Source organism: Austrofundulus limnaeus, unplaced genomic scaffold (genome assembly GCF_001266775.1).
Source record: "Austrofundulus limnaeus strain Quisiro unplaced genomic scaffold, Austrofundulus_limnaeus-1.0 Scaffold93, whole genome shotgun sequence".
Taxonomy (NCBI): domain Eukaryota; kingdom Metazoa; phylum Chordata; class Actinopteri; order Cyprinodontiformes; family Rivulidae; genus Austrofundulus; species Austrofundulus limnaeus.
In genome coordinates this window covers 966,336-975,304 of record NW_013952495.1, presented here as the reverse complement: position 1 = coordinate 975,304, position 8,969 = coordinate 966,336, and the positions used below count along the sequence as shown (strand labels likewise).

General features: G+C 47.0%; 2 protein-coding genes across 4 annotated transcripts in view; both read right to left on the bottom strand.

The window, feature by feature from the left end:
- Positions 1 to 387: 387 nt before the first annotated feature.
- nat14 (N-acetyltransferase 14 (GCN5-related, putative)) lies at positions 388 to 2,079 on the bottom strand. Of its 3 annotated transcripts, none has more exons than XM_014012640.1 (4): positions 1,815 to 2,079; positions 1,290 to 1,413; positions 906 to 1,211; positions 388 to 830 (listed from the first exon to the last, which is right to left on the bottom strand). In XM_014012640.1, exons 2-4 carry the CDS (start codon positions 1,368 to 1,370, stop codon positions 393 to 395), a joined length of 825 nt encoding a protein of 274 aa, XP_013868094.1. In that variant the 5' UTR covers positions 1,371 to 1,413; positions 1,815 to 2,079; the 3' UTR covers positions 388 to 392. The 3 variants fall into 3 exon arrangements, with proteins under 3 accessions (XP_013868094.1, XP_013868093.1, XP_013868095.1); XM_014012639.1 differs by having other exon boundaries at positions 1,290 to 1,447; positions 1,815 to 2,077; XM_014012641.1 differs by lacking the exon at positions 1,815 to 2,079 and having other exon boundaries at positions 906 to 1,207; positions 1,290 to 1,382.
- A 1,193-nt stretch (positions 2,080 to 3,272) lies between these two features.
- Positions 3,273 to 8,969, bottom strand: part of znf628 (zinc finger protein 628) — a 12,620-nt gene continuing 6,923 nt past the window's right edge. Inside the window, exons 8-9 of the mRNA XM_014012634.1 lie at positions 5,327 to 5,569; positions 3,273 to 5,233 (exon numbers count right to left, since the gene is read on the bottom strand). Of these exons, the coding sequence (XP_013868088.1) occupies positions 3,584 to 5,233; positions 5,327 to 5,569 (1,893 nt within the window). The 3' untranslated portion in view covers positions 3,273 to 3,583. The remainder of the gene's footprint in view (positions 5,234 to 5,326; positions 5,570 to 8,969) is intronic.

The following is an 8,969-nucleotide window of genomic DNA, read 5'->3' as shown; positions in this document are numbered from 1 at the left end:
CACACACACACACACACACACACACACACACACACACACACACACACACACACACACACACATCCCTGTGTTTCATGGAAGAGCTCACAAACAGTTTAAAACCCACATTTTACAGAAATATTTTATTTTATCACACATAAAGTACAGCCCACCTGAGGCATTATGACTTTTATGCTGCATTAAATAAAGAGAACAAAAACAGAGAGATGTGCTTTTAAGTGAAAAAAAAAGCTTCAAACTTGAGGTAAATAAATATATAAATAACACAAAACTTCATAAATATTTAACTTTAACAAATAACTAAACCTGAAACGGTAAAAACTCAAAATTAACCTTATTCTTGCACTTACTGTGTCACCTTTCTGTTTTAACTGAACAAGTCAATCACTCCTTTACAAATCTTTGTAAAAAACCCTAGTGAGGGGGTATCCCATGAATCCTCTCTCTGGAGTCTCCTTCCTCATTTCATCTTCGTCTTCTTCATCAGTCCCTTCCCCCAGCTGTCGATAGCCCACTTTCCTGAAGAAAGCTTCCCCCACTTTGGACGGGTAAGGGACATGTGCGTAGACCCGGTGCACGCCCATCTCCCTCTCCCTCTGCTCCAAACTCTGGATCAGCAGTCGGCCCAGGCCCTCCCTGCGGTACCAGCAGCCCGTCACCAGCCTGCAGATCCTCCTCACTCCTGGTCGCGTCTCACTCTCCTGGAAGATGCAGCCCACGATCTCCCCGTCACAGTCTGCCACCCACACCTGACCTGCTGCCTGCTCCCTCTCTGGGGTGATCTTCTCTGATGACGCCTCCTTGTCTTTGGATCCAAGTCTCCGTCTTTGCTGAAATAAATAAATAAAGGATCCGCATTAAGTACCTGCAATATAAAGTTGAGTAAAATCTGCTTGTTTTCCAACCTTTTTAATCTCTGGTGCTCTTCCACTGATCCTGCAGTAGGGATTCTGCAGCGTCTCGTCCTGCACCCCTCTGTAGCTGCTGCCCACGTAGTCCCAGTAGGGGCGGCTGCTGCCCAGAACCCCTGTTGACCGTGGCATGGTGATTTTGAGGAACACAATCAGTAGGAAGACGGGGATGGCGAGTGCCAGGATGAAAGAGTGGACGAGGCAGCGCAGCACCGAGGAGAAAACGGCCAGCATAAAAAGGCAGAGTGGACGGGTGAGGATGTGGAGGATGAGTCGGTTCTCGGTGCCCTCACAGCCTTCCTGGAAAGAAGCCCATGCAAGTTTTTAAAAGCTTTGCACAGACTTGACCGTTGACTTAAGAGAAGCTGCGCGACAAACCTTGACAAGGACTTTGACCACTTCGATGTCATCCTCCTTCATCCTCCTCATCAGGACCTGGTCAAGCTCCAGCCTCACCATTTTCAGGCTCCACTAGCAGACCTTCTGCACCACGGTTTCTACCCTGTGGGGTGAACATCCACACCGTGCAACAGAGCCTGAAACACATTTTAGGATAAAGTGCATACATGTATTTTTTTTTTACATTTACATCATTGTTTCTCTCGATGACAGATGGTTAGAGTCTTCAAGTAATTGCGTAAATGAAATGGATAAATGCATTACACTATGTATGCAGATTTACAGTAAAATCACAAACTGGCCTAAAACAACAAAAACACAAGAGGATTAGAGGGGATTAGCAGAATGCACCGTTTGTTACAATAATCACAGATTTTCATCTTAACGCTGCACAGCTTTCATGAAAGGTGCAGCTGAAAGCTACATGACCTGATTCCAAACCATACATGGTTACTGGGAACTGCTGCGGGCTTCAGATACCGTACGAACCCCAGCTCTGCTTACCTTCTGCAGAGAAGCTCAGATGAAACTCCAACGCTAGGCGGGGTGGGGGGGAGAAAAACGGCACGGTGAACGTGTTTCTGTTGGTCCACAAACAATCCGTGTGGCTTTCATTCAATGACCACAATGTGGCTGCTTGCGAAAACTGCGTAACTCTGCATTCCAGGTTCCCACTGTGTTATGATCAGTTTCGCGTTGTAAATGTGTGTCGATTTGCGTTATTTGCGTACGCACAATCTGCTCTGCTCATGCGCAACCGCTGAGAACCAGGACATACCATATAGCTGTGCTCATATTGACCACTGTCTGACATAGATCAAGCTTGTATATAAAAATGGCATAATTAATTATTTGTAATTTCCGCTGTTAGGCTAAGCCGGGGACTTACTTTTTTTTACGTGGATATTATTACATGCTCCTAAAAACGGGGCTATAGCTATAAAGTTTTCCCTTTGTTTTGTCTCATTTACAGACAAAAAAGATGCGCTACGATTTTAACACTAAAAACAATCCAAGTCTCTACCCCGTATCATTTCAACAGCTGAATACTAGCTAGCCTAGCGGCTAATGGGTGCGCGAGCAGACTTGGACTGAACCAACTCAAAAGAGGAGGGTGGAGAAAAAAGTTTTAATTAGTAATGTAAACACACGCACTTCTTATTTCCATAATAAATTAACATTTTGTCGGTAAATCCAAAAGTGGAGGAGTACAAAAGTAGGGTTGCACCTACATTTAAAAAATGGTGCATATCTGGTTAATCTGCTAATCTGACTAAAATGTATTTATTTCTATCTTCATTTCTTCAGCATTCGAAATTACAAATAGTACTAAACTGATAATATTGTCTATGATAAATTGCAAATTATCATACTAAAATGTTACATTATGGTACAATTGCTCAGGCACCAGTGACAGCAGGCAAACAGATTGTTATTATTGGTATGTTTAAAGTCTAGATTGATAGATGAGCTGTGATTTCTGTTTTGACATGATGTTTTGAATTTTGTATTTCTCTGGAACTCAAGTTACAAAAAAAAATAATAATAATAGAGCAGTACGTATAAATATATATTTATAAATGTTCCCACAAATGGTGAAAACAAAAAGTAGAAATAGGAAGTTAATAGAATTTTTAGTTGTTGAAATTTTGTACTAAATTGTGATATGTCTTTTTGAATAGAATTTATACAATTTAACATAAAAATGGTGGCACCATATTTATTAATCCACACTCAACTAAAACTTGAAAATTGAATTTTAAGTGTAGTAATATACACACAATAACATGTAATGCATCACTCAATAGCTTATACATCATTTCTTTGAAACGATTAGTTTTATCTATAATTTTACACAAAATTACAAATTTTGCAAAGTTCTAATGTTATAGAGGTTACGGAGTTGAGAAAATGCTGTTTGCAGTAAACTCGTCTCATTGTTAAAAAAGTCAAACAATCAAATACTTTAACCAATTTATTAATAAATCATTACTATTTGCTATTAATCCTGTGAGAAAAGTGGGGCATGTACAACATTTATTCACATAACTGTATTTACTAAAACAAACTGCCAATGACAGTATAAGTTAACTAATAGGAATATTCTGAGGTCCATCAATCAGCCTATTTGAATGTATAACATTTCTAGTTGCGACACCATTGTATTACAACACAATGCTCGTCTAACGGTACGACTGTTCTCAGGTCCTGGAGAACTTAAAGTGCTACCAAACAACCCACAAAATGAGGTGTTCACTTCTCTGTTAACGCAGTCAGACATAGTCCGTTTTCCTAGTGGCTTCAGCTGATAATTGCACCTCTGTGTTGTTTACAGAACTGTGTTCTTTGACAGAATTTTCCTTTGCATCTCCTGTTGTTTCGTATTTCTCATCGCTTCTTGGAGACATCTCCCCTTCTGCTCCTCTCTCCGTTCTTCCTTCTCGTAGCCCGCTGGTGCTGACCTCGATGATTACAATTTCGTCTCCGTTTTGCAGCTGAAATATACTTTCCATGTCCTCCACGTGCTCAGAAACGACATCGCTTGCAGCATTGCACCTTGCCCCCTCTTCTCCCATCATTTCCCCTTCGCCTTCGATCAGAGCTATCATCTGCATGCCTTCTTCGGCTTCCTGCTCTATCTTGGTTCCCCCACCGAGGTCAAACACCACTTCCTGCCCATCGAGGGGAATGAAAGCTTGGGTGGGTGTGCAGGAAAGCTCCATGCTGTTGTCCTGCCCTTGGTTGAAGGAAAGAGTGGATGGAGCACCGTCCTGTGTCTCAGTGTGAAAACTAAAGACATATGAGTTGCTCTGGCTGCCCTTCCTCTCCTCCTGTCCCACCCCCTGCTTTCTTCCACCCCACTCCTGCAGAAGTGACACCATCCCACTCAAATCTTCCTCCTTCTCTTCTTTGTCTTGACTACCATTGTTGATCTGCAACACAAGTGATTTCCTCTCTCCGCCTTCAGGTGTTGACACGTTGGGATGTTGGGAATCAGTGGATGGAGACCCCAGTGATGATGTGTCAGCAGCATTACCGTTTGTTACTGGAACAGCTCTATCACCTGCAGCCTGACTGACAGTAGCTGATGAAGATTTCTGAAGAGCAGCTTTCGGTTTGCGCCCCCGCCGGCCCCGTGCTGTCCGTGTGCTTCTTCCTAATATAGGTCTGGTCAGCAGGGAGTTTGGTGGGATGCTGTGCGTCGGTTTGGCAACTGGAGCTTGTGGAGTGTGAGTGATCATGATCTTGGTTTGCTGTTGTTGCTGGGAAACAGCTGGAAATGGGGCTATCTGAGTCTGCGTTTGGTTGAGGACGGGCTGGAATGCCTGAATAGTCTGAAGCACAGGAAGAGGCTGAAGATCAGGAGCTGCTGGAGGATTGTTCGCTGCAGGGAGGAGAATCAACTTGGATTGGCTGCCATTGTTAGAAAGACACTGAAAGAGGAGAAAGTTCTGTGACTGAGCTGGAGGCGGTGGAGGAGGTGGAGGAGGTGGTGCAGGGGATGACAGAGGAATAAGCTGCAGGCCGTTTGTTGTCTGAATCATAAAGTAGTTCTGGGAGGTGTTGGGGGGAATATTAAGAGCTGGCTGGGAGACAATCAGACTGCCACTGTTTCCTGAGGTTTCCAGGGTGATGGGATTGAAAAGGGTTGTGGTGGTGGTCACTCCTCCCACACTGGCTTTCACAGCGACGCCGTCTTTACTTCCACCACCATGGCTGGGAAGGGAAATGCTGCTGCCGTGGGTACGGATGTGTCTCTGCAGGTATGAGTGTATGACAAACTCCTTAGAGCAGTACGGGCATTTGAAGTCCTTGCGTGACGAGTGTGTGCGAAGGTGGAGCTGAAGGTTGGAGGAGTGTGTAAAACTTTTACTGCAGTGTGTGCACTGGAAAGGTCTCTCGCCAGAATGGGTACGCTCATGCTGCACCCCAGATAAAAAACAAGACAAAAGAGAGGAAAAGTTAAAGTAACAAAACAGAGGACCAGGCAAACACATTCACGAGTTTGTACTGACCTGTTTGAGGTTTGATGTCTGAGAGAAAGACTTGGAGCAGATGGAGCATGTATGAGGCCGCAGTCCTGAATGCATCTGACTGTGCCTCCGCAGGCAGCTAGTATTCTTGAAAGACTTGCCACACTCTTTGCACACATAAGGCCTCTCACCTGTGTGCTGCCGCAGGTGGTACTGGTAGTGGGAGCTCCATTTGAAGGTAAGAGGGCAGTGAGGACACTGGAATGCTCGTACTCCAGTATGCACCTAAGAAAAGTAAAAATGGGAGGGAAAAATTAGTTCATTTTCAGTCATTTCACTCAGTACAACACACAGTTGTATATGGGACATGTGCACCCTCGCGCGAAGTCACCTCTAATCTCGTCTTTAGACCGGTGACGTTGAACGTTGGGTGACAGACTCCGCCTTCACCCTATACGTTCGGAGTCACCAGCGTCATTACTCAGTTCTATCGCCCTTCACCTCGCGATAGTCACCTCTAAACCTGAGCTCACATAGCTGCTGCTAGTTAGCTCAGCTTCTAAGGTTCTTAGGCTAGCTTTACTGGTGCTAACCGCGTTACCTGCTGGTTCGTGTGTCTGCCGCTCGACGCTACTTAAGTGACCTTTATTTTCTGCTGAAAATCTGTTTTGTGGTTCAGGATGAGCACAAAACCACCTTCGAAGAAGCCGAAGTCTTCTGTTCGGCCCTGTCCTCAGGGGCGCGGCTTTAAGCTTCATGAGAAGGACCAGCATGAGGCCTCCCCGGCCTGCCTTGGAATCATTCACAATCGACGGGCGCTTGTGGAGCCCGAGTCCTGCCGGGCCTGTGCCGGACTTTCGCGTCCGACACCGGAGAGGAGAGTGAAATTCCGGAGAAAATGCTGGGGGAAACTGCTGTTTTCCGACAAGACCCGCTACTCTCCGAAGCCAGACGGCTCAGTCCGACGAAGACGAGGATTCGGCGGTCGAAGCCCCCGCTGCTAGCTGGGCGGACCAGATGGAGCACGAGGCAGCCTCACCCAACATCGATGGGGGCGAGACCCAGTTTCTACTGGATCTAAACCGAGAGGGTGGACCAGGATTCGTCCTTCTTGTCCCTGTGCCGCCGAGCTGCTGCTAAACTGGAGGTACAGTGGCCCGATCCCCCATCTGCTCAAAAGCCGTCGAGGTTCACAGGGTTTTATCTCCCATATGAACCGGCTGATGTGAAGCACTGTCTGCCTATGTTTCCGGACTTTGTGTCGGAGCTGATGTCTTCCTGGAGCAAACCGCTGTCCATCCGTACCTTGGTGCCCAGACAGGGTCAGTACTTGGACGTGGAAGGGGCAGACCAAGCAGGCCTAGTGGGCATCCCTCCGATGGGAGCCTTCTTTAGCCGCTTATTTGGCTCCGTCTCACAACCAGGGTGTGAGCGGGCCCACCCTGCTCCCTTCCAAGCCCTGCAGATTCTCTTCGGCACAGCTGGAGAAAATCTACAAAGCCCATGGTAACACCGCCCGTGCGCCGAGCTCCGTCACCATGCTTCAGACCTACCAGGCCATGGCCTTGGCTGAACTGGCAGCTCAGATGCCGCAGGAAAACCCCCTTTTACCCCTGCTGAACGAGATCAGACTGGCATCAGACCACATCCTGTGTGTGTCCCGCTGTGCAGCACTGGCTCTGGGGAAAGGAATGGCTTCTACTGTGGTGGCGCAGAGGCACCTATGGCTAACGCTCTCAGACGTTCCCGACAAGGACAGAGCAGCCTACTTGGATGAACCGATAACGCCTACAGGACTGTTCGGTCAAGTGCTTGACGTCGTCCAAACCAAATTTGAACAGAGGAAGAAGCAGGCTGAGGCACTTCGCTGCATCATCCCCAGACGCGACACGAGGCCCAGGGCCCCGAGCACATCCAGGTCTGCATCTCATCCTCCTCCGTTCAAGAAGGCGGCGACGCCCGGGACTTCAAAGGCCCAGCCCGCCGAACCTTCCAACAAGCCGCAGCCTCCCGTCAATCGGCATGGAGCAGAGTCCCCCCTCCGAGTCAGCAGGACAGTTCAGCGGCTCGGAAGAAGAAGTCAAAGTCCTCCTAACAGCAGGACTGTCTTCACAGGGACTTCAAAAACAGAGAGACAATGTTCAGCTGCAGTTGAAAAGACATTAAAATGTTTGTGTTTCAGAAAACAGCCCCAAGAGGCATTGGGTTTCAAATGTTCAGTCTCCTCTGCTAATGTCCAGAAAAATAAACAAAAAAACATATAGCCCCCTACTTGGGTGCAAATTGTGTTTTAAAATGCAAAACTTTAATAAACAGTTCTGCAAATGTTTTCAATGTGTCATTAAAGAATTATCTTTGTTCCATGGGTACAAAGAACTGTTGCTATGGGTTACAGGCTGCAGTTCCGCATCAGGCTGCCTCGCTTTCGGGCCGTTGTAAACACAGTGGTGACAAACGAGGCAGCCGCCATTTTAAGAGAGGAAATCTGCACGTTGCTAACAAAGAGAGCTATTCGAGTGGTTCCAGCTGCAGAAACACAAAACGGTCTGTACAGCCGTTATTTTCTTGTTCTGAAGAAAGGGGGCGGCCTGCGGCCTATTTTAGATCTGAGAGTGTTAAACCGGTACCTTCAAACATACAGGTTCAAAATGTTAACGCTCAAACAGCTAATTCACTCGATCAGCCTGGGCAATTGGTTTGCGACCATCGATTTAACAGACGCCTATTTTCACATAGCGATTCACCCGGAGCACAGAAAATATCTCAGGTTCGCCGTCAAGGGTGTAGCTTACGAGTACCTGGTGTTACCGTTCGGTCTATCGCTAGCTCCTTGCACCTTTTCAAAGTGCGTAGAAGCTGCGTTGACTCCTCTCAGGGAAAGGGGGGTCCGGCTGTTAGCATATTTAGATGACTGGGCTCTGATCGCAAGCTCCAAGGAGCAAACATTAGATCAGCTGTCTCAGGTTCTGTCACACATTCAGGCTTTAGGGTTTTTAGTAAACACCCAGAAAAGTCTATTAACACCAAGTCAGCAGTTTTCGTTCCTCGGACTAGAAATCTGCTCCTTGTCAAGCAGGGGTCACCTCTCAGAAAACAGAGAGGCTGCGTTTCACCGCTGCTTAGCTCAGTTTAAACTGGGACGCAAACTGAGCTTCAAAACCATTCTACAGTTACTGGGAATGATGGCTTCCATGATTTCAGTAGTACCACTCGGGCTGTTAAAAATGCGCTGTTTTCAGCGTTGGTCTCAGTCCCACAGGCTGTGTCCGTCTTGACACAGACACAAAAAGCTAACAATAACTGCTTCCTGCATGACGGCTCTCAGCCCCTGGAGGAACCTGGCCTCCTGTATCAGTGTTCTCCAATAGGGAGGGTGTCGTTTCACAAAGTGGTGTCCACAGACGCCTCCCTGAAAGGTTGGGGAGCCCTGTGCGACGGCACGGCGGTGAGGGGAACCTGGACTCCACAACAGTCCAGGCTCCACATAAACAGCAATCCTGTTAGCACTGAAACATTTTTGTCCAGTTCTGGAGAACCATCATCTTCTAATCAGAACGGACAACACAGCAGTGGTCTCTTATATAAACAGACAAGGGGGGACTCAGTCCCTTCCCCTGCTGAACCTGTCTCACACTATTTTACAGTGGAGCAGTGTTCATTTTCTGTCTATCAGAGCCATTCATGT

Excerpts from the sequence above, each read along its gene's own strand:
- nat14 (XM_014012640.1), bottom strand. The coding sequence starts at position 1,370 with ATGGTGAGGCTGGAGCTTGACCAGGTCCTGATGAGGAGGATGAAGGAG. Across the intron at positions 1,212-1,289 it reads TGGTCAAAGTCCTTGTCAAG|GAAGGCTGTGAGGGCACCGA; the intron begins GTTTGTCGCGCA and ends GCTTCTTTCCAG. Across the intron at positions 831-905 it reads GAGCACCAGAGATTAAAAAG|CAAAGACGGAGACTTGGATC; the intron begins GTTGGAAAACAA and ends TATTTATTTCAG.